Source organism: Lissotriton vulgaris, chromosome 1_1 (genome assembly GCF_964263255.1).
Source record: "Lissotriton vulgaris chromosome 1_1, aLisVul1.2, whole genome shotgun sequence".
Taxonomy (NCBI): domain Eukaryota; kingdom Metazoa; phylum Chordata; class Amphibia; order Caudata; family Salamandridae; genus Lissotriton; species Lissotriton vulgaris.
The window spans coordinates 2053575413-2053601216 of record NC_141685.1 but is presented as its reverse complement, the minus strand read 5'-3'; the positions used below and the strand labels follow the sequence as shown (position 1 = coordinate 2053601216).

Sequence of the window (25804 nt, the reverse complement as noted above, 5' to 3'; positions counted from 1 at the left end):
GTGAAACCGGCAAGGTGGACCGCCTGAGCCCTCTCGCTCAGGAAAGACTCGAGCCACAAGAAGGCCAGGCCCTCTATGCCCGCCGCCCTGACACGGGTAAGGAGGATGGAGTGGTCCACGGTGTCAAAAGCAGCGGACAGATCTAAAAGGATGAGGGCCTGCGGGAGGTTGGTGTCGATGCCTTCGCGTAGTCCGTCCATCACTGAGATCAGCACCTTCTCCGTAGAGTGGAGGGGCCGAAAGCCCGCCTGGCAAGGGGAGAGGCAGTGATTAGTCTCCACGTGGGTGCTCAGGGTGCTAGTTACATGGGTTTCTAAAACCTTGCCCAAATAAGGCAGGAGAGAGATGGGGCGATAGTTAGAAGGGGATGATGGGTCAGCGCCAGCCTTTTTTAAGATAGGGATGACGACCGCGGATTTATGGGGGGTAGGGACAACCCCATTGCTGAGTGAATCGTTGAGGAGTGTGAGGGGCGGGGTAGGACAAGCTAGGAAGATTTCTCTAAGGATATGGGCAGGGGCAAAGTCCAGGGGGGAGCCCGACTTCACCCTTTGAAGCAAGGGGAGGAGTGTGGCTTTGGTCAGGAGGGGAATGGTGGTTAATTTAGAAGTGGTGGAAGGGGGGAGGGATTTATAAATGAGGAGGATGGAGAAGGAATGTTGGTTTTAATCTTTGCGACCTTTTCAACGAAGAAATCGTTGAGCGAATCGCAGAGGGATTGGGAGGGGGGAATCGTAGCCGTAGCTCTATCAGATGAGGCCAGTTCATGCACAGTGGCAAAAATTTCTTTAGATTGAGACTCCGCTGCCAGAATCCTATTAGAATAGAATTCAGTTTTGGCGTCAAGAATGCCTTGTTTGTATATCTTGAGGACAGATAAGTAAGTGACTTTTAGAATAGGGCAATACGCTCTTCTCCATGCTCGCTCGGCTCTCCGTGCGGCCAGTTTCTTCTCCTTAAGGTCTGAGGTGAACCAGCGGTTGGCAGCGTGGGCTCGCTTGACAGTGATTCGCCTCAAGGGGGCGAATTCCTCGCCCGCTTGGGTCAGCCAGTTATTGATGGTAGCCAGCTGAGCAGGAGCTGTAAGGCCGGAAAGGTCAGGGCTGGATTTTGCCAGAGACAAGCAGAAGGATGGCATATCGGCTTTGCCCCATTTCCTAACCCAGGTGTTCTTAGGGAGCGGGGGCTTAGTCTCAGGGGCTTGGGCAAGAGAAAATGAAATTAGCGAATGGTCAGACCAGGAACAAGGGGAAATGAAGGGGGGAGTAGTGGGGATATTCAGGGTCCAGATCTGATCCAACGTGTGGCCCTGTGTGTGAGTGGGACTGTGAATGTGAGGTGTAAAGTTAAGGCTAGTCATGAGATCAGTGAACTCCTTAGAAAGGGAGCTTTCAGCAGGGTCATTCGGCCAGAAGTTGAGGTCGCCTAGGACTAGCACTGATGAGTTGTTTATTACCAGTGTGGCCAGGAGATCTTGGAGGCTGGAAACAAAAGAAGAAGTGGAGTGAGGGGGACAGTAGATAAGAACAGAAGTCAGGGGAGCCTGATGGGAAGTCGACCGGGTTACTAGGTAGTCTACTTCAGGAATGGGCGGGAAGGGGAGGATCCGGAAGTGGAGGTCAGTGCGAGCTATCAAGGCCACTCCGCCGCCTCTTCTGCCCTCCGGTCGGTCCGCTCGAATGGCAGAATATGAGGGGGGCAGTGCAGCTAGAACGTTAGGCAGGGAGTCAGCCTTGAACCAGGTCTCCGTTAAAAACAGGAGATCCTGTTCATGAGTATCGATGTAGTCGAATAGCTCGTACTGATGATTGACCGCCGACCTGGTGTTCAGAAGCGTGGCCGCGGTATTAAATGCCGGAGTGTAGAGGGTAGAAGGGGGGGAGGGAATAAGCGGGAGGGTGGGGGGCGAGGGGATCAGCCGTGATATAATCGCGGGTGGAGTGCGGGAGGGGAGGGAGAGTAGGCCAAGATGGGTCAGGAGGTCGGTAACTGAGGGTCCAATCGAACCGGGGTTCCAGTGTGAGCAGAGATGGGAAGAAGAATATGTGAGTAAAGGGACATAATAGGGTGCCCCCTGCCCCGGCCAGCCGCGGACGGGCGCAGACGGGCTCGACTCTGGCGTGACTCCGGCGTGCCTACGTCGCGCCCGCTGCGCTCGTCCGCTGCGCTGACACATGTGGGCCGTTTAAATGGAGGAGTAGCGTGGGGGGAGTGGCGTGGGTGGTGTTTGCCAATCCAGCCCAAGCCAAGATGGCGGCCGCGGCCGCTGTAAGCCCGCGATGACAATCAGCTCGCAGACAGCCATGCACAGCCCCTAGGATCCAAGGTAAGGTTAGTAACCTGTTGACTTTCAGGGCAGGTTAGTGCACAGTTAAAATGATCAATTACAGCATTAAAGAAGCGTGTCACCGCTCGCAGTCAGCGTGACAGAATGCGCTTGATTTTAAAACGAGAGAGCAACCATCCAGCTCCTGCCAGCGAGCCCACTGCCACCGGGCTGCTCGCAATCACTGGGGAGGCGCCAAAGACACTCCTAAATGGAGGAGTAGCGTGGGGGGAGTGGCCTGAGTGGGGTTTGCCAATCCAGCCCAAGCCAAGATGGCGGCCGCGGCCGCTGTAAGCCCGCGATGACAATCAGCTCACAGACAGCCACGCACAGCCCCTAGGATCCAAGGTAAGGTTAGTAACCTGTTGACTTTCAGGGCAGGTTAGTGCACAGTTAAAACGATCAATTACAGCATTAAAGAAGCGTGTCACCGCTCGCAGTCAGCGTGACAGAATGCGCTTGATTAAAAACGAGAGAGCAACCATCCAGCTCCTGCCAGCGAGCCCACTGCCACCGGGCTGCTCGCAATCACTGGGGAGGCGCCAAAGACACTCCTAAATGGAGGAGTAGCGTGGGGGGTGTGGCGTGGGTGGGGTTTGCTAATCCAGCCCAAGCCAAGATGGCGGCCGCGGCCGCTGTAAGCCCGCGATGACAATCAGCTCGCAGACAGCCACGCACAGCCCCTAGGATCCAAGGTAAGGTTAGTAACCTGTTGACTTTCAGGGCAGGTTAGTGCACAGTTAAAACGATCAATTACAGCATTAAAGAAGCGTGTCACCGCTCGCAGTCAGCGTGACAGAATGCGCTTGATTAAAAACAAGAGAGCAACCATCCAGCTCCTGCCAGCGAGCCCGCTGCCACCGGGCTGCTCGCAAGGTGAAACAACATTTGTCCCTTCTGTCACATGACATGGATGTCAATGATTTCTTGTTAGGCCCCCGAACCCACGTCAAAAGCGCTTCTTATATGCAATGCAGAATAAACTATCAAATGTTTCTCAACGGGAAGCTCCTCACAGGCTGCACAAGATTTATAGATTTCATTTAGGAAAGCTTTGGCAGTGGTTGACAATGGCATGATCTCATTATCCTCAAAAATATATTCATTGGGCAATGTAGTCTGATCTGCAATTCATATAATGCAGCAAGACGTGTCTATTTTACAATATGGACAGTCGCAACTTTGGCCCATTTTGGTATTAAGCTGGACACTTCAAACCGTATGTTCTCACCATGTGCCATGGTGTTATATTAACACCTCCAATCCGTTTTCTTCATTAGATCTAACTGAAAGACTCATTTTAATGGCAATGAAAAATGCAAAGTATACCATGTTGCACATTGAAAAACTAGAATGATCACCTTTCACTGTTGCTGAGGCGCCATCCACAGATTGGATAATCTATGTATGTATTACCCTACCAGCCACTACATTTCAATTCCGATATTGTCTTAAACATCACAAGGTAGGTAGATATGAACCTTTAAAGGAAGGATTTGTGCATGAATACTCAGAGTTTCTGACTTACATACTTTGAGCGGGTCCTTAATATGCAAGGATATTTCACTTCATGGGGCTTGCAATGCATCGGTTGCAAACTTGTCCTGTTATCTGAAAGGTTCTCCAGCAGCTGTGATTCATCTGGTTTTCAAGCTACTCTCTAATGGGAGTTATTTGATGCTAAGCGATCAAGGCTGCTGTAGAATGGACCTTGCATCGCATTTCGTGTAACAGTTAATTCCATAGTTACTTGTTGCACACAAGTACTGTTTCTACCTGCCCGCATAGTTAGGGAGGCAACGCTGTGCCCTTTGATAAATGTTTCCAACATATGCTTTGATTCTCTGAGCAAACTGAAAGCCATGCTTTTTCAAAAGGATGTGGCCTCAACATTCACCATAGAGATGTTTAATCTCCAGGTTGGAAGGCCCTCGACCGAAATACAAATGCCTCTTCTTACTAACTTCCACTGCATTTTGGGAAGCTGGTTCATCGTATATTTAATATATCTGATACAAAGGGAGTAGCACACATTTTTAAATGTATTGGCTTTGGATTGGGTAGCATCTTTCAGACAGTTTTCAGAGTAATCCTTCATTCATACACTCTGTGCTGGGTATCGTTTTTGGAGGTCTTCCGCTTATCCTGCTAATTATGGCAGAGATTCTCATTATAAATTTTCTGCTCCACAATGGATGTCACAGTCCAAAATGGAATGGATACAGCCCAGCCTCTGCTACAATACTGTCAGCACATGATAGACTACTTTGGCACACCTCAGCTTTGAGTACTGAATGAGCATTAGTTCTTATCATTCAGGCCTGTATGGCCTCACTGTATACAACCTGTATTCCACTGTCTGCTGTGCAGTCATGAACTGGATTTCTGCCTCGTCGCCATTGAACATTGAGATACTCATGGACACTGTAATGGCCCATGGGTATAGTTGTCCTCAGCATATTCCATTGCAGTTGAACACATTCTTAGACCCATCCTGGGACACTTTGGCTCCTAATAAACTTGATATCAGCTCTGGAGAACGCTGACAGGATTTATTCTCTTCCTTGGTTGCTGCTATGGGGACAAGATGGGACCACCTTTCTTCTATAAACCTGCTCCGTGGTGCACCTCTGGGAACTTCGTCTGCAGTTGCTGGCAGCAGCAGCAAAGTTGCAGTTACCACTCAGAACATATAAACATTTGGTGGGAACTGTTTATTTGGGTTCTTTTTAAAAAGAGGGACGAAATGATGTTTTATTTTGCCTGTAGGCATCTTAGGTTTCTGTGTGCCTGGTCTTTCAAACTGTAAGATGGCCTTTTTTATGAGATTACTTATAGGTGAGTTTAGATCATTAGTTTACAAGACATACACATATTCAAAAATTAGAGTTCAAATCAACAATTTATAATTATATTTGTTATAACACAATCAATTTGTGCATACTTGTATAGTACAGATGCTCCAAGACAAAGGAAAGAAAGCAAGTATTCAATTGAGAGCTCTTCAGAAGATGAGAAAAAGGTGCAATGAAATACAATATTTACAAAAAATGAGAATTAAACCTCTCTGACGAAATATTACATATGATATAATCCATAATTATGAGATACAGTAAATGATTTTCAGTTATCTGGATGTGGATAGAATTCAAGTACATGTTGGTGTTTGAGAAATGTTGACTGTTAAACCACAGAAAATGTAGAAAGGTCAATACATCCTTAGAAGGGGGTCCTCATCCAGAGAGAGGGAGGAGCAACCTACAAAATCAGTAAGGAGATACCAGTGATTAATATCTAGGTAACGGGTGCGCTTAAAACGTGGTACTGTGGCTCACCAAAAACACACTGTACTCAAAACGATAGGGAACTTGAAGGGTTGGGCCCCGTTAGCTCATAGTCAGAAGAAGGACACGCAAGGAGCCTCCTCCTTGGTCCTGGCGGATCCGGGAGGCAGTTGTCCTAAAATTAAAGTAAAGTTACACATCAACACCAAGGAATAAATGTAATGAGATATTGAAGCCTGAGAATTTTTCAGTATTCACCCAAGTGACTATAACATACATGAAGCCCGGGTTTTCAAAACATTTCTTTGTTGATTTAGTACTATGCAAAGAATGGCCATATTAGCGGAAGCAGAACCAATCAGGTAAGATTTAGTCAGTATCGCGCTCCCTCACCTGCACTATAATTGGTATTTTCACCGCGCTTTGCGGGTCCCGGTTCCCTTCAGCTTTGGACGCCATCTTGGGTGAGTGCTCTTCCTCGCCGGGCCATTCGTGGGTAGCAGATCAGCTGTCATAAGGACACGCTGATCAGTATATAAGGGGGCATTCTAGGCGGGCCATTCTGTTTCATCTACAACGGACGCCTAACCCTGACATACCAACTGAATAGCATAGCGCGCTTCAGGGCGAGCTATTTACGAACGCGGCAGCGTTTTTTAAAAATATCCCTGTTGCCTATTTGCTTTTTGTTTATTTCATTCTACCTTGTTTTTAGTCAGTATCGCGCTCCCTCACCTGCACTATAATTGGTATTTTCACCGCGCTTTGCGGGTCCCGGTTCCCTTCAGCTTTGGCCGCCATCTTGGGTGAGTGCTCTTCCTCGCCGGGCCATTCGTGGGTAGCAGATCAGCTGTCATAAGGACACGCTGATCAGAATATAAAGCAGCTATTCTGTGCGCAGCGTTCTTGCTATAGTGATGCCGGAGTCACGCCAGAGTCCAGCCCGTCTGCACCTGTCAGCGTCCCGGAGGCAGTCGGAGCGGCGGGAGGCCTGGAGCTGGTGGGTTAATTTTGACCTGGTGCTAATATGGTCTGCTATACATCTTCGAAGCTGCGGTCCTTACAAAAGGTATTGTGTGCTTGCTTTAAGGTGTTTCCTGGCCGCCATAGGGGCAAGAGGAGATGCCCGGGTTGCGGCTGGTCGCCAGGTAATGTGCCACGGACACTCCCTATTCGGGAGATGGTTTCTGCGAAGCACCTTTGTATGCTGCTAAACACCAGGTCAGTGCGCAGTCACGCTCAGGAGCTCTTTGACCTCTTAACCATGGAAAAACCGATGTTCTTGATGCTAATGGAGACCTGGCTAGGGGTTTCCTCTAATCCTGATATCGCTATGGCGATCCCTCCAGAATATAATATTTATAGACAAGATAGGCTGGAAGGAAGGGGCGGTGGTGTAGCACTCGTAGTGAAGAAATATGTCGCATGTTCAATCATTCCCACTGAGGCTATTAAAGGATCTGAATCCCTTGCTTTCTCTTTATCATTGGTGCCGCATCAGTCAGTGAAAGGGCTGCTAGTGTACAGACCCCCTGGTCCAGCTGGTTCCTTTTTTGATGAGCTCCAGTCTGCCCTGTCATCTTTGGTCTTGAGAGCTGACCACTGTATTTTGGCAGGAGATCTCAATTTTCATATGAATGAGGCTTCGGACCCAGATGTGATCAAATTGTCCGACATTACGGTCTTCTCTACGTCCCCCATAGAGGTGACGGCACTTCTGCCGGTCCTGTGGACAGACCATCGGTTGGTCAATTTGTACATACTGGGCAATAAGAAATCCCCGAGTAGTGCCCCCAGACCGCAAGGATCAGCGTCGAGGGCATTCCATCGGGTGACCCCAGAAATGTTGGCGCAGGCATTGTGCGAACATCCTTGCCCTCTCACAGGGGTTTTAGACAGGGACATGGAGTCTCTGCAGGCCTGGTTGGTGGACAGGCTGAATGACTTGGCCCCTTTGAGAGCTTCGCCTTCGCTGTCCAAACGGGTCTCTGCTCCCTGGTTCACCGGAGCGCTGCTTGCCTCCCGCAGGCAATGCAAGGTGGCGGAAAGGGCCCGGCGGGCCCAGTACGATCCTGCTGCCAGACTTGAATATAGAGCCATGGTCAAGGCCTATCATCGAGATATCCTCCTCGAGAAGAAGAGTTACTTTGCTAGGAGGATTGAGGATGCCTCGAATTCCTGCAAAGAGATCTTTACGATCGTTAGGGAATTCACTGCCCCACGGTCGAATGCGACCCAGACCGCCCCTACCGAGACATGGGGGTCTGATCTTGCATGCTTTTTCACTACTAAGATTAAGCTGATTCAGGACTCTATTCCATTGAGGCCGGTTGCTGTCTCCCCTTACTTCGAGGATGAACCAGTTCCATCGGTTCCCCTAGGGTCAGTCCTGACAGACTTTCCGCCTATTTCAACTTCGTCATCTTTTACACTCTTGGCCAATCTTAAATCGGGCTCGCCGCTCGATCCATGTCCGGCCAAATTTCTGGCGAAGATGGCGACAGTGGTGAACCCGCTGGTGAATCCCCTCCTGAATCTCTCCTTGAGCCAGGGAGTGGTCCCACCGACCTGGAAACAGGCGATGGTCATCCCCTTATTAAGAAGCCTGGTTTGGATCCCGAGGTCTTGGCCAATTATAGGCCCATTTCTCTCCTTCCTGCATTGGCTAAGATCTTGGAGAAGCACGTGCACACTGTGCTTTCTAATTTTTTGGAATCACACGATCTACTCCATTCCACCCAATCGGGCTTTCGCCCTAATCTTAGCACTGAGACGGCGCTGCTGGAGGTGTCTGAAGCCATCAAGGAGACACTGGACTCGGTGTCAGAGCCATGCTGATATTATTGGATCTATCGGCGGCCTTTGACACCGTCCCCCATGAGGGTCTGCTTGTCAGACTTCATGAGATCGGTTTGAGGGGGACGGTGCTTAGCTGGTTTACATCTTTTTTGGCTGGCCGCCGACAAACGGTCTGGGCATCCTCTAGTTCTGCCGAGATGCCGCCATTGGGAGTCGGAGTCCCGCAGGGCTCTGTGTTGAGCCCGACTCTCTTCAACATCTTTATGACCCCTCTAGCGGCCTTGGCCGAGTCTTTCGGGGCCCAGATCGTATCCTACGCCGACGACACCCAGTTGCTCTTTACCTGTCGGAAAGGAGAGGATTTTGATGGAGAGAGTATCTGTGAGTGCCATGGGGCTGTTTTTAAATGGCTCCAACTGAACAGCCTCAAGTGCAACTCAGATAAATCTCTTCTTCGGCTGTCAATCCGATCCGGACTGGCAGGTATGGTGGCCCGTTGGCATGTTTCCTCCGGTGCGTTCGTCTCAGCTGGCTAAGAATCTGGGGATCAAAATTGACAATGGCCTGACCTTAAGATTTCAGGTCCTTGCCCTCACTGGCACCTGTTTTGGTCTCCTACGTATGCTTCGGAAGTTTCTCCCTTTGCTTTCTGAGGACCACAGGAGGATTACGGTACAGGCCTTGATTGGTTCAAGACTGGACTATTCTAACGTCCTATATCTTGGCCTGCCAGAATATCTCCTGCAACGGATGCAGGTGGTCCAGAACGCCGCAGCGCGGGCCATCTTTGGCCTGCATAGGCGAGTCAGAGTCTCTGGCTTGTTGCAGTCCCTTCATTGGCTGCCTATCCGGAAGCGGATAGTTTTTAAAACCCTAACTCTGGCACACAAGGCCCTTTATGCCGCAGGGGCTAAATATCTTCAAAGGAGGCTTGTTTTTTATCGTCCATCACGATCTCTGAGATCAGAGTCGATGTTCCTTGCCTCTGTTCCTCGTGTGAGGAAGGCCCGTATTGGAGGCCGCTCCTTTATGTCCCGGGCTCCACAGCTTTGGAACTCTTTGCCTCTGACATTGCGCAGCACCTCAAATTTGTTGGCCTTCAGGAAGAGTCTGAAAACTTGGCTTTTCGCCTCCTAGACTCTTTTTTTCTGCTGCCCCCATTCTCTTTTAATCTGTGTGTTGTGTTTGTCTTTTTCAGGCTGTCAATAAAGCGCCGGGACACTCTTTTGAGTAGCCGAGCGCTATAAAAGACACAAAATACCATAACATAACATAACAAGATTTCTAAAAAACTGGTCAAAGCAGAGAAAAAAACGATGAGTTATTTAGTTTGTAGAAATACCAGAATTAGTGTCAAACCAAAGATAAATGAATGCGAAAGAATTTTATACAGCCTGCTATTTAGGTCGACAATCAGGATGAGGAGTGGGTGTTTTGCGCCTGAGTTGGGCCCATATAGCAACGCTGCACAATTTCTTCCAGTGCACTCTTTCAGCACAACAACATTTTATGGTAACCTTTTGCACACATTTGTGTGTGTTACAATGTTGGATTTGTTTCTCTGATACTGCTTTGCTTACACATTTCGCTTTGTGCTACATTATCATGATTATGCCTCAAACACCGAGTACAAGTGCTTTGCACACGTTGAAATGTCAATCTATCTTCATGATAGGGGAATGGCGCTATCTGCCAATCCATAAAAAAGCTAATTTGTATATACATAGTAAGGCTGCTTTATATTATAAATAATTATTTCCAGGGATTGGCCAGGGGAGACACTTCTGCTGATATTGAGAGGTCCCTGCATGCTGATTTTTCGCCAAGGAGCTTCCTAAAATCTCTGTGAGGGGTGTCCAGTTGATGACCAAGATGGGATCCTACATTCTGTCCCACCAGTTGATGGAGTTTGATAATCCTGTGGGGGGAATTTTTGACTATACACTCACAAATACACACCCTGAATGCACGTAGGATAGGGATTGCATAGCAGGAGTACGTCTGATCACTATATTGTTTATATGCCTGCATATATACACTTTTCTTAGCACCATGGCGGTACTAAACCTGCTGTTTACTATTTTGGTGCTTGTAATCACTTTCTTGTGCTTCTGTTTATAGACCATCACTGCACACGTACTCTATACAAGAATACCGTTGGTTCAATAAATATATTAAAGAACGTCCCATTGCGTATTCTCAGTATATTTCTCTGAGAATGAGAAAGCACGAGTGACTGGGCAAAAGGGCTGTCATGTTCATTGGTTGCCAGAAACCATTTGCTCCCTGTAGAGGTTGGGGGGCTTGTTGGGGCACTGTGAGCTAGCTGGTGTCTAGGCCTAAATATACCATGGACCTGCATAGAATCCGCCTAGAAACCTCACCCAGTGTTTGTGTTGTCTACACTGTGCAGATCCTACTGATTAGTGGGAACTACACAACATTTAGGAATTTATTTTCTGTTTCAGTAAAAGAGTATAGTGCATAAATCAGACAGATGTTTAAAATGAAATAAGCCTGTACGACTTCAATTGAAAAGAGCTTTTGTTCTTTTGTTTTTTCAGGATTTATACATACAGTAGAAGTTTTTGGTCCTCTGATTGGTTCCTTGCTGGCGGCCTTCTGTGCACAACTATATGTCGATGTTGGATCGGTTGATCTTGGTAAATAAAATATGTATACATATTGGTAATGAAATAGTATTTAGGGTTCGGAAGTTATTTTTATTCTTAAAGTACCCTTTTTATACTCTCTCATTTCTCCTTCCTAATTTCCTTTGGAGACTAGGGCTCGTTCACTTTTATTTCAATGAATTGACTCTAATATTAGGAGTTAGTTTGAAATAAATATATACTAAGTCTTCTAAACTGGGACTCGATTACATAAACTGCCCAAGTGATGGTATATTGCACATTGATTGCTACGAATTACTGAACTACAAGTTGTAGGGGATATGCTATCTTACCTTTTATTTTTTGGTACTGTCCTTTGCTGTTCTTCAGCAGCAAAAATCAGTGTTTATATTTCATCTACATAGAAAAGCATTGATTTGTTTTCACTAAACAGCACTAAAAACAGGGGAAAAGGGATTCCATGTAGCGTTTTAATTAATTCAGATAGTAATATCCTTTGCTTCTTAAAACCTCGCAACATTTTGTACTGCATAAGACCTTCAAACAACAGTCACGTGTCTGCATAGAACGCGCATTATAGTCTGTTACAGGGAACATCAAAACTTACCATGCAAAGAGCTGCACTCTTTAACAAGAGGATTACTATGATATTTATTGTACTCTACTGTTTAGAGACCTTTAAAAAAAGAACTGGCTAGAAGAGTTCCCAGTCAGGTATGGAGAAGCAAACCCCACAGCCTCCCTCACCCATCTCTGCATCTGTGAACATAAATAAAGTAACTACTGTGAGTTTGCACAAAAGAGCCCTTCCTTGTGTTCCTTTACAGCGAGGTCCCATGTATGAAGCCGAGCTAACGCAGCAGAGTGGCTCTTCCAAGAAGGCGAGCCTTATTGCAGAAAACTTTAGTTATGCACCCTTTGGTCTTTTTCTCTAAGACAGTATAGGTACCATCAGTGTTTCACAACAACATTAGTTATATACGATTGCATTGTTGACACTGGTTCATATTTTTTAAATACGACTTTGCTGTCTGACGCTGTCTGACTATATGACGTTCACAGCCACGATTGCAGAGGTTTGTTTTATACCTCTTCTACTTCTTTTGTCTCTAGTTCTAGAAAGGTCTACTTAGTTAGTGGTTTAGTTTTTACTCCTCACATCTTTTTCTTAATGTACCTTTCCCTCGGCCTTGGAACACCTTGCTATTGGTTGTTGCAGTATTCCCAGAGTGGCCGCATGCTCATGTGATTACAGTAAGTGCCTCTTACTCTTTCCTATTTCCACGCTGTTGTTGATTCGAAACACATGCAGCATAGCAACCCTATGTTGTTGAACCCATAGTTAAGCTTTCGTTTAGCAACACATACAATCTCCTTATCTCCCTGGGTCTCTCTCTCTCCTGCCGGCACACACACTCTGTCTATCCTTCTCTTTCCTTTTTCCATCAATTAACTCATGACCTATGACATTCATTCTTGGTTTAGCCAAACACTTAAACAGCTCTTTTAGTTTAAGGAACATATTTCCAGGAAAGCAGGACCAGAATCCCAATTGTATTTTCTGCTGATTAAGTGGATTTTCAGATGTGGTGGAATTTTGGCTTAGCTCTGCTTGAGTCTGGTGAAGAATACATTTGCTATTTGGAATTTCTGCAAGGTTTCTTCATTTACAAAAGGTAGTAGAACCCAATGAACACAATAAATACATTTTCAGGGAGCACTGGAGAGATCTTGTAATCAGCAAAATGCCCATTCTCCCCCAAATTTAGTGCGGGTCCACAAGTCAATGTGAATCTGGAGTCAATCTAGCCTGGCTGATGAAGGGTGATACATCGAAACCAGTTATAGGATGCTTGTTTTCAGTCCAGGGAGAACCTGGCCTGGCAGTTCGGGCTGGACTGTTCCCATGGGGAGCAGTGTCAAGACTGATTTGCATATTGCTGGGTTTAAACTGGAATGGCATTAGGCTCAGGTCTCTGTACTTGGGTGAATGTTTGACATTATTCAACAATCTGTTCATCAATTGTTCTTTTTGCAACTGCAAATCTAGGCCGAGTATTCCCTTTTACAGTTTCCCAAATGCATGTCTGGAAGCTGACACTGGGTGGAGGTTGAGTGTAGGAGTGACACAGTGGAGCACACACAATTTCATGACATGGCCATTATTACGGGGGAGATTGATCACATTTTTGCCAGACATTCCCCCTTCCCCCAGAGCTAGACCACTGGATCACACACAGCAGCATCCTAGAGGTGATTAACTCTAATGCTGCATTGAACACACATTTCTTCTAAAGGCAATAAAGATATTCTGCTTGATTCACCCCAATTGGGCTTCTTCGGCAACATATCCTTACCAACAGAACTGCAACTATAAATATAAGGGAAAATGATTTCCTCATGTCTCAGCCAGATACAGCGAAGGATGATGTAGACAAAAAAACAACACTTGTTATGCTAAATAAAGGAATGATAAATTTAAGGTAAAATATAATACATTCATTCTCTTCTGATTCAGCTGATGTGACATTAGACCTCCATGATACTCGTTGGGTCGGAGCCTGGTGGCTTGGTTATTTGGTAAATGGAGCAGTGATTCTTCTGTCTGCAATTCCATTCTGCTTCCTGCCAAACTCCCTTCCAAAGGAGGGAGAAGAAAATATACCCGAACTTTTAGGAAAACTTAAAGAATATAAGGAAACTAATATTCAACAGAATCAGCAATCAATAGCCAAAGGTAAGTTTATATTTTTCATTTTTTTATATTTTACTTTAATTATATTGTGTAACACAATGTGAAAAATCGTCAATTTGAATTTGTTTAAGGGCCAGAAAACGAACAATTGTGACAGCGATAATCCATAACAACTAAGTGCCCGATGTAGGTAAAATTGATTTACTGATTTTCAATTACCGAATTTTACCGATTCGGTAATTGAAAATCGGTAAATCAATGTGGTGGACATGTAGGTATTTCCAGATGTGTAAATACCGAATCTGTCACATTCGGTATTTAGCGATTCTGTAAATACAGAATCGGTATTTACCATTGATTCCTATGGGCTTCAAAGCCCATAGGAATCAATGGAAAATACCGAATCTGTATTTACAGAATCGGTAAATACCGAATTTTGCAGGGTGCAGGGGGTGTCACTTTGACACCCTCTGGCACCCCACAAATAGGCATGTGCGCCATGTGGCACACAGACATGCCCTAAGGGCATGTCTGTCTGTCACATGGCTAGGTGTGCATGTACACATGTGCATGCACACCTGAAATCGGTATTTTACCACACAATAGTATTGTGTGGTAAAATACCGATTTTGTAGGGCCTTTGGGACTCAGAAGAGTCCCACCTACATCAGAGATTTACCGAATCGGTAAAAATACAGATTCGGTATTTTACAGAATCGGTAACTTTACCGAATCGGTAAAGTTACCGATTCTGTAAAATTGTGCCCCTACATGCCAAATCATGTATACCGGTCGGTAACGGCCAAAAATACTGATTTTCGGCCGTTACAGACCGACCTACATCTGGCCCTAAATTCTTGTTCTTAAGGCAACTGTGGGTGATGGGGAGTGTGGATTTGCATCAGTAAAAAACATGAACATTGTTTGTCATCGCCTCTCTGGTCTTCTTATGGTACTGTATTATATTCTATGAATTATGTAGCATGTCATATCCACTAGTTTTAAAACTGATATTAGGGACAAATGCCTTCAAAGTCTAAAAGTTGTATTTCAGCAACAAGGGATTTTCTAATTAGGAAATAGGGCAGAAATGTATGATTAAGCTTTGGAATAGGTAGACTGCCCGTTCTTCTATCTCCTATTCCCAATACAGAAGGAATCTCTATGTGCTGAATGACATCAAAGGAGTACAAATGTATCAAGACAACGTTCTTGTATATGGTAACACACATAGCGAGCATGATGAGAGGCCAGGAAGTGCTAAAAAGGGTCAGTGCAAACAACATACGATTATATCATGAGAAGTGTAACTGAGAACTTAGATGGCCATCGATTCTGTGCAGTTTTGAACCAGGAGCCAAAATGAACTTAAGAAAAGACTCCAGCTCCAAAGCTCTTGGAGCAGTGCTAGAACAGGTGACTGAAGAGGAGGTAAATGCAATTTTGTTTATCTCAAGAGGGTTGGGTGGAACTGAGGTGAATTACTCAGTAATCAAAAAGGAGGTGTTAACAGTAGGGGGTGGCCAGAAAACTCGGAAAGTGTGTGTGGGGGAGTCTATTTGAGGTGAAGATTGATCACAAGCTTTAAGTACAAATTTCTGGCAGTAAAGGGATCAGGGTGGTCTCTAGGGCGGTGCGATCGGTGCCATCCCACCTGGGGTTGACTTGTGGTGGGGGTGCCCCGTTTGAAAATGTATTATGGCTTGAAATCCACCTGCTGTCCCTTTCCTTGCCTCCAGCTATTTTCAGACATCAATAAAAATGCCAAGATAACTCCGGTGATTAATGCTCTTTCTAGAGAGAGATGGAGATTTGTCTAGTGAAAGTTTGACTCCTCCTAAGGTAGCTCAGAGGGTTAATATATCTGCTGCTAAGAACATTTGCCTTGCAGGTCACAAAGTGCATATAATGTTAATAGGTCAAGGGGTTCCTGCTTTTGGCAGAGAGATCTTTTTGTTACTTGCAGTTTAAAAGTTAAAATCCTAATATAGAACAAGGAGCTATTAACAGTCATCAAAGAGCTGCATGCCAACTGCAAGGTGTATATTAGACCTACCTGTTACTTTACTAGATTTTTCCTTAACCTAATCTTGCAAAAATTGTTCATTTGGGTGAAAATAATTATTATTAATAAAGAGTACCCCTAACAATTAGTGTTATGTTTTAAATTCTGAATTTGTGTTTTTCCATACCAAGGCTTTTAAATGATACTACCTACCAGTATGGATGGTATTTGACTCCTACATCTTGTAATCCTCTGTCTTATGTAACCTTTCCTATACACTTATTTACACGTGTGATTCTGTCTGTTAGATGTGTGTATGATGTAAAGTGCTATGGAACCTCACACTGGTATAAGTGGCACTATAAAACGAAATTAATCTGAGAGACTGGTTATGGAGACTTGAGGAGCACCGTTAAATGGTGGTAGTGAGGTAATCTATGGCAGCGGTGGTCATGGGGTCGCCAACAAACATTATTGCATAGGGCGCCACCAGTGCTAAAGCTACCCCTGAAAGGGATTGATGCTTTATCCAACAGGATAAGAAGATGGGTAGTGGCATTGCAGGAATTCATGTTTGTAGTTTCATAATTGGCAGATGTGATGAATACAGTGGCGGATTGCTTTTCAAAGTTGTCTGTGATGAATGACAAGAGTAAAGAACAGGAGGATGGCGAAGATGAATTTGGGAATGAGAACTTAAAGGTGTGTGAAGTATTCAGTGGTATAGTGGAAGATGGACTGATCATTCGGCGCAGTTGACTATAAGGCCATTGAGTTTCAGCAGTAGACTGATTGAGTGTGCACATGAGGGTCTTCTGGGAATCTGTAAATCTAAAGAGAGGGTAACAGAAAGTTTCTGGTGGCTGGGTCTGGATCTCATGTTCGATATGGAGAGTGCATAGAATGTAAGCAAAGTGACAAAATATTGAAATGAATGACTCAACCTATAGTGGTCAGAGACAGAGCATTCGGTCCATGGGTTGAAGTGGCTCTATAAATATTTGGCTTTTTAAAGATTTCTGGTACTGACAAATATATAATTACTTGCTTGGATATGTGTTCCAGGTGGCCAGAAATTAAAGTCGGAAACTCAGTAGAGACCGATATAGTCATATACTTCTTGGAGGGAGTTTTGGGAGAGATGGATTTCCTGTATCTCTGTTGACAGAAAATGGAGTACAACTAGCAACCAGTCTAGGTATTCCTTTGGAAGAGTGGTATAAAACATGTGAAAACATCACTATATCACCCAGAAGCAAACGCAATGATTGAGCACTTTAAAAAAGCTGTTTAAGAAAGCATTCATCATTATTTGGTCAAGAAGCTTAATTGGATGAAACAACTTTAGGTACGTGTACAGGATGACACCACACTCCTCAACCAGTGTTACCCCATTCTTCTTGTTCACGAAGAGATCTCCTAACAATCAAGTAGATCCCTTGTGGGTGAATAAGTTGAAAGCACTGGGAGGAGGTTGTGGATCTAAAACCAAAGAGATTTGGGAGAACAGGGCAATGGAGGTGGTAAGGAAAATGAAGGAGAATTTTAATAGGAAGATGGTGTGCAATTGAGATTGGATTAAAATAAAGAATCCAAGAATAGCTGGGTTCATTGACAAGATAGGTCATAACATTATTCAGGAATGCTCTTAAGAACAGTAATTATCGCATTTGGAATTTAGTAAGGATAGCAGTGTAGAAAGAATGCAAGGGATGTGACAGGCTCTTAGATATTTCAGAGAATGTACCTCATATGGAGAGGAACAAGAGCTGAAGAAACCAGTCAGTTTGAAAGATTGTGTGTAATTGCCTACATTGGTGTGACTATGATACACACTAATTTGTATTGTGATTCAGTGCACTTTCCAGTTGATTTTAGTGCTTTTGTGCCCTTTCCAGTTTTATAAGATGCCATTTATAATATGCATATATGTATTTAATACGCTGGCCATTTTTTTAGGCTGTTGGTGATTGTGCCTGCGTTACAGCTGGTCATCCAATTCTGGAACAGCTGTAGAGTTGCTAAGGGATTGGAATATATTGGTTTGAATTCTGTGAAGGGATGGGATGGGCATTCATAATGAACTGATGAATGAGGACTATGTTGTACAGCACTTATTAAAAAGCTTGGGATCACAGTTTACGTAGAAAGACTCACTTTTACATAGCACTCCACCTCTGTTCCCTGAAGCATAGCCCCCTAGAGATGAAAGCTGCAGGTTGGTCTAGGTTCTCCTCATTTAACTGTCATAAGACTGTCCCATGTCATGCTCCAATGCATCAGACTGCACAAAGAATTCCTGGGAAACGTCAGGGGCCTTGAGTACAAGGGCTGTACACATGAGTTGTTTGAGGGTGTCAAAAGCCTTCCGAAAGTCCTCTCCCTAGGTCACCTTTTTGAGCAGCTTCTTTGAACTCAGGTCAGTTGGGGGGCAACAACGGTGCCATATCTCTTAACAAGGAGTAAGACCTCTGACCCTCAGTCTAGGTCCCCTCTCTCCCCGCAGCTCCGCTGTGCCAACTCTTGCCTCCAGATCCCGACCTCCTCCTTAAGAGGTTCAAGACTAATACCCGCTCCTGCACCTCCTGCACGCTCCACCTTAGACCAGACTGCCTGCAACTGTTAAAGATTGCAGTGATTTGTTAGCATGAGCTGAAAGCCATTTTTGTACTTGGCAGCCATTGTAGTTAGCCATGTGCTCGCCATGTGCTGTTTCCCTCTTCAGAGCCTTGCACATGCTCAGAAGGGCCTAGCTAGTAGAATGCACCTGCTCCTCTTATACAACTGTCAGGCTATTTATACTGATGTATGGAGAAGTAACTCTCCTCCCATTTTGTTGAGCAAGCAGAGCTGGCATGCCCATATTAGGCATTTTGCATGCCTACCTGAGCCAGGACCTCCCCTTGGTTTTCTGCTGACTATGTAACCCTAAACATATATAAGGCCCCAGTTTTCTGTACTCCTTAGACTGCCTCATACAGTTTCTGAGGGTATTGTGTGACGTAGTCTCCCTCATCTGAGGTTAATAAATGCATTATTTTTATATTTCAGCTTCTGTGCCAATTTCTTCTTTGTTGGTTTAAAAGGACAAGGTATCAGTGAGACCCCTGAGAAGGTTTCTATTTTCTTCACAACCATTGTAACCTTTCTCACCCGTTTTTCCTTTTTCTTAATCTTTCCCTGTTGTGTCACTGTTATTGTGCCCATCTGTGTCTTGCTCTAATTCCACCACTGTTTTATTGTCTCGTGCCTGCCTGGTCCTTTTGCCTTTTTCCAGTGCTGCCCCTGTAGCCCCTCCCCCCTGGAATCCCCCTGGAATTCCCCCCCTCCTGCCTCCCACCCTCTTCTCCCTCCCACCTCCCCTACTTAATGGCGGTCGCTGTGTGGTCGTGCAGCGGACGTGCGCAGCGGGCACACCACTGGCACATCAAAGGCACGCCAAGGGCAAGCCTGTTTGCGCCCCTCCATGACCCGACCCAACCAGAGCCATCCTAGTGGGTAAAGGGCAGGAAGACGGTGCACACTCATAGTGTGTGGGGCGGGCCGAATGGGCAGGCTTCCATGCGAGTTCACATGCCTCTTGTTTTGATAAAAGGTCAGAGACCGATCAGAGCAGCATATGAGGAGAAAGAAGTCCTGGTCACAGGAACTGCATGGGGATTGCGCTTGTGAAAGTCGAGGATGCAAATGCCTCCATCAAGCATCACAGCTAATTTTCGACTGTAGATATGGGGAGAAAGCACACCTGCAAGTGCTTCCTGTTGAGGTTTAATTTTTGTGACAGGAGCATCGTGCCAAAATGAATCCTGCCCTGCATATTTATCCAAGAGGACGCCACCATTGCAATACAATTCCATTCCAACGCGGATTGCGAAGGTTTTGAAATTTTTGTGTACCGCACAGAATCTGAAAATGCAGAAATTTCGCAAGTTCCGTGAGCGGAACTGAATTTCCTGCCCACCCCTATACAGCACCTGGTGGCCGACCGCCCTCGGAAGCCCACCTACCCCCTCAGATTGCACCAAGAACCTCAGCATCATACTCGACTCACCACTCACCATAAACTGACAGGTCAATGCCGTCACCTCCAGCTGCTTCAACACCCTCTGCATCCTCCTAAAGACCTTCAAGTGGATTCCCCCCTGATTCATGGAAGACAGTCACACACACACCAGCAGACTAGACTATGGAAACATACACTACCCCGGCCTCAACAAGTCCCTACTCCAGACAATACAGAACACCTCCTTGATGCTGGCCCTCACGTTGTCTGACAGCCAGTATATTTTGTTTTTGATAGGCTGGGTGTTCCCAGCACCTATATCTTATGTGCACAAGTGTGTAAGTCCAGTAGTAAGGGAAAACAGGGAGGTAAACTGTCCAAGTACATCATGGTGAGAGACCCTCCATAGTTCTAGGGACAGGGTATTTGGGAGATTGACATCTTCCACTGAGCCACCTATCATTTTGGATGCCAGGAGGTCTGGGAGACGTTCACTCTTCTCTTCATACCCTTTATCTGTCACTAACAGAATAGTAGCCTCATACCTCTCATGGTGGGTTTGAGGCGATTGATGTTGAGTACCTGTATGGGGTTTTTGAGGTCCACCAAGTAGATGGTCTCTCCCAACCTCTCAATAACCTCATAGGGTCCTGTCTAATTATCTTAGAGGGCCCTGGACTCCACTGGCTCCATAACCCACACCTTCCAGCCAAGTTGAAACTCCACCACAGTGGCCTACTGGTCATACAAGAGTTTCATGACTTTCTTGCTAGCCTCCAGTTTCTTAGAAGCCTTCTTCCAGGACTTGGTCATCTGGCTTCCGAGGAAAAATGTGTGCTTTTCCACATCCTGTGTGAGGGCTGTCTTGGGAGTTTGCTTCCATCCCTCCTTGTCGAAACTGAGAGGTCCCCTAACAGGGCATTCAAAAAGTAGTCTGAATTGGCTGAACCCAACTTATGTCTGTGGCACCTCCTCACATGGAAGGAGCAGGCAAGGGAAGATTACTTCCCACTTCTGCCTCATGGGCTAAAGCAGGCCCATAATCATACCTTTTAGGGTCTGATTTAGTTATATAGCAACCCCATTGGTATTGGGCCTGAAGGGTGTGGGGAGCATGTATGTTACCCCACACTCTTACCACATGGATGTAATGTATGGTGGCATGAAGTTGGTTCCCCTGTCTGACACCACTTATTTGGGGAACCATACTCAGTTAAAAATTCCTATCAGGGCCCTAGCCCCTGCAGGTGCAGTCATAGTTCTCAGAGGGATGGCCTCTGGGGATCTAGTGGCATGAGCCACCAAAACCATTATACACATGTTGCCCAATTCAGTTTTCGTGTCCAAGGGTCCTACAATTTTGAAGCCCGCCCTTTCAAAAGAGGTTAGGGATTCAGGGAAGCTATTAACTTTTTCCCTGTTTCCCACGGGCCTGACAGGTAAGACAGGCCATACATCAGAGACTGTCCTCATTTGGTCACAGCAAAAGTTGACAAGCCTAATAAAGGTCGTGTCTTCCCCCAGATATTCTGCCTGGGAAAATTTATGAACCAATCCAGTAGGAAGGCCCTGTACTATTGGGGGACCACAAACATGTGTTGCTGCATGTCCAGATGCCTGAAGCCCACTATAGGTGAGATAATTCTCCCAATAAATAAGGTTATCTCCTGAGCTGTCAACTGCTTCCTGGGCTTTGGCCTGCTCTCCTATGTCCTCTAAGGTTGGGAGCTCCTACTGTGTGTCACAGAACTCATCCCTGTCGGACCTATCGTCTCCTTGATATTCAGCTATTTTACTTGGGGTTTTACTGAACAATTTGGTGCATTTTGGCAAGATGGACTCACTTGAGTAAGATACAGCAGCACTACAAGGACCAGAGGGCTGTGCAAGTAGCCTCGCTCACTGTGGGTAGGTTCTAATGTTCAAATATCAGTGCACAAACCATAGTGTGAGGTGCAGGCATCGCCATAGACAAAGGGGACGAACACCTGAAACGCGTCTGGCGGAACAAGACTTGATGCAATGTTTCTTGCCTTTTAAGTATGCAACTTTTCATCAAATAAAAGACTGAATAATACTGACCTGTGGACTCTTCTATTGGGAGCTACCTATGTGTTGTACATATATATATATATATATATATATATATATATATATATATATCTATCTCCCTATCTAATCCTCAAGTGGGTCTCGCTTCTTTCGTCTGGAGAAGGTGTTGGACATATATATATATATATATATATATATATATATATATATATATATATATATATATATATATATATATATATATATATATATATATATATATATATATATATATATATTTGTCCAACACCTTCACCAGACGAAAGAAGCGAGACCCACTTGAGGATTAGATATGGAGACTTTATTTAGCCGCTCTTGCAGAGGTGAACAGGCACATATATATATATTCCCCCAATTCGTTTGTGATGACGCGCTCTCTCTCACAGTGGGAGCCGGTGTCTAGAGCGAGCTGCTCCTCATAATTATGCCCCACAAAAACAAGGTTTAGCCACTAACACTAGAGGTATTAACTGTCAAAGAAGGGCAGGAGAAGATACCGCTACTACATCTAGTGATCGACTAACATCCAACAGCGACGAGGATCCTGATCCAAGGAACCCCCCAAGAGGTACAAGTGGAGCAAAACCCTCGCCGGGGGAAGAAATTAACCCTTTAGCGGCTCAAAGATTGGCAACCTTGAGACCAAGAACACGATCTCAAACAAAAGTAAGTGGGCAAACACCAAACGAAAACAAAGGCGTATTGCAGCCAGACGGAAACCAAAATGTTCAAAGAAAGAAAAAGAACTATTGGAGAAGAAAGAAATAACTCAAACAGTGGTAAACATGTCCAAAATAAACCTAACCAATGATGAAATTACCACATTGAGTCTTGGTTTGTCGTATTGTGCACCCAATAACTTTGACTATCCTAGCGTCCGGATGGATGTATACAAGGGAATAAGAAAACTGAAATTAAAAAAACTGTATGCAATCAAAAAGAAACAAGTTGATACAGGCGATCAGATGAATCCCCCTATGGAATCTACACCCCCGGGATCTAACACGTTTGCAGAACTTGAAGATTTGTGGAATAGGACCATGATTCAGTTATAAATACTATCCCGCTGAATGAAAGAATAGAAACTAAAGGAGCGGGATTAACCAAGTTCAAGCAGAAATCGAAATTTTGTCCCATCACATTGCACGATTCCATTGACACTTTTCACGAAATAATCACGAACAAAATCAAAAAACTAAACAAAAAAATTGGTATGACCACTCAAAAGCATCGCAATCAGGACCACAAGTATTTTAAATTAATGAAAAAATTAAAGACTAACAAAAATGTTATAATAAGAAACAGTGACAAGGGCAGAAACATAGTTCTGTGGGCACATGAAGAGTATATGAAGGAGGCCATGAGCCAATTAAATGACAGACAATGTTACAAACGAACGGATGTGAAAACAATGAAAAAAATGTATATAACATATTACAAAAAACTATTAAGCTGGCGCAACATGAAACTGATTAATGAGGATGAATACAACTATTTGAAAAACGACAATCTGGTTGTACCTACAATCTATTTCATCCCCAAAATCCACAAGGACAATAAAACACCTCCAGGGCGTCCTATAATCAGTGCCAGAAACAGTATTTTGGAAAAAAATCCGTGTATGTAGATTATTTCCTGCAAGAATACGTTAAATCTTTGCCCTCATACGTAAGGGACACAACTGACTTTATAAATAAGGTTAAAGACTTTGTATGGAAATCCGATTATCTACTGTTAGCATTGGACGTGTCATCCCTATATACAAGTATATCTCACATAGATGGTATTCAGGCAGGGAAGCATTTTTTAATGTCAAGAGAAATGATTTATAAACAACACAATGAAATGCTTATGACCATGATAGAATTTTGTCTTCACAATAACATCTTCATGTTTAATCATCTACTGTATTGTCAAATTCAAGGCGTAGCCATGGGGGCTAGCTTCTCCCCAAGTTATGCTTGCCTTTATATGGGCAAATGGGAGAAGCTAGTCCTCATGGAGAAATACGGTGAAATAATGTCGACCAAAGTTAAGCTTTGGCTTAGATTTATTGACGATCTCTTTGTAGTATGGCAAGGAACGAGGGAAGAAGCTGAAATATTTGTGGCAGAAATCAAAAAATGATTTAAACCTAAAGTTCACTGCAGAAATAAGTGAGCAAAGTGTGAATTTCCTCGATACTAAAGTGTACATATACAATAATAAACTGGAAACCACTTTATATCGTAAAAAAATGGCAGGAAATTCGGTGCTACACGCGTCAACCGCTCACCCACGACACCTGGTGAATAGCATACCATATGGCGAAATACTTAGAATAAAGAGGGTTTGTAGTACACCGGAGGAACTAGAAACAGCTCAACAAAAAAGAAAAGAGATTTTTAGAAAGAGGCTACTCCCATCAAATAGTGGACAGAGCCATTGCCAAGACAGAAACTCTATCAAGAAATGACTTACTGGAAAAAAGCAATAGAAACGATCAGGTGAGGAATCCTAGTGAGGAAGCAAAAATAGGGGAGGATCATAGTTTTCGGTTAATAAACGGTTTCAGCAAACAGCATAAGTAACTCCACAAAATTATCCAAGGGAGCTGGCCTATACTCCTCAATGACCCGATATTAGGACCCCTGCTCCCGCAGAGGGCGTTCATTACTTACTGCAGGGCTCACTCTATGAGAGATTGTCTAGTGGTATCGGATCCAGAAATTATATTCAATCCTGCTTGGTACCAAAACTTAAAAGGGTTCAGAAAATGCAAAACCTGTAAGGCCTTTATCCACTGAACCAATACTACGACCTATTCTAGCCCCTTTAGGACTAAACCTTACAAAATAATGAAAATGTTAACATGTAAAACAGAATACGCAGTGTACGTCCTAACTTGCCCATGTGGGTTAATATATATGGGCAGTACAAAGTTACAAGCCAATGTGAGAATACTCCAACACCTCCGCGCAATTACCAATATGGACAACACCTATCCGGTGGCAAGAGATTTTAAGGAATGCCATGGATCAAACAACAAAGGGTTGTCATATTATTTAATTTATACAATCTCCCCAAGCAGACGCGGAGCAGATAGAGAAAGCAAACTACGAAAATTGGAGACTAGATATATTTTATTATTGGATTCAAAACAGCCACGAGGCTTGAACATAACGGAGGACATGTACATGTGTTTAGAGTAATTACAAGTTAACCCTATAAATAAGATTATACTTGGATGTCCAAATGAGATGAAATGAGGAAAATAGGAACCTTTTGTCTAAGAAAATAGTTGTACTTTTTATAAAATAGATATCTTGTGAATATAATGAATTTTAATGACAAGATATTAAGGATTTTTAAATAATATTTATTTATATTTTGTATATGGTATTTATTTGATATATCAATATACTGTAAGGAATTATTCAGTATCGAAATTCAACTCAATATATGTATCAAACAAGATTTGTAAAAAGCTAAGACAATAGACGACTATGAAATTTACTCCTCTAATGTGTCGAAATGTGGATTCGATGTTGAGTGGCCAAATGAAAACAAATTGAGTAATCCGAGATCTAAACCATAATACGGGTTACATAATAAGTCAGGTGATAGATACAATGATGATCTTTTGAAAAGCACTGCACAAATCAAAATATATGAAACGTAAAAAAACTTGAATGCACAATTGGTTCGTGAGAACTTATGAGTTAAAAACATCGAGTTTTAAAATAACAAAAAATATGTATTTTATTTTCACACAGCACTTTAAGCACTATTTATGACTATTTTCAAAAACAATGTGAGATTCTATTCACAATAAGAAATGTGTTGAGGTATTTTACGAGAACACTAATATGTGCAATAACAGTGTGACCCAACTTAACATTGTATGGCCCCAATCACACGTTACTATTTTAGTATAAATACAGCCTGAATCAAATAGAATGATCAAATATATATGGATACCTACAAAA

General features: G+C 44.1%; 1 protein-coding gene across 1 annotated transcript in view; it reads left to right on the top strand.

The window, feature by feature from the left end:
- LOC147751600 (solute carrier organic anion transporter family member 1A2-like) overlaps nucleotides 1–25804 on the top strand; it is an 853363-nt gene that overhangs the window by 446451 nt on the left and 381108 nt on the right. Inside the window, exons 7-8 of the mRNA XM_086920549.1 lie at nucleotides 10974–11072; nucleotides 13561–13779. Of these exons, the coding sequence (XP_086776675.1) occupies nucleotides 10974–11072; nucleotides 13561–13779 (318 nt within the window). The remainder of the gene's footprint in view (nucleotides 1–10973; nucleotides 11073–13560; nucleotides 13780–25804) is intronic.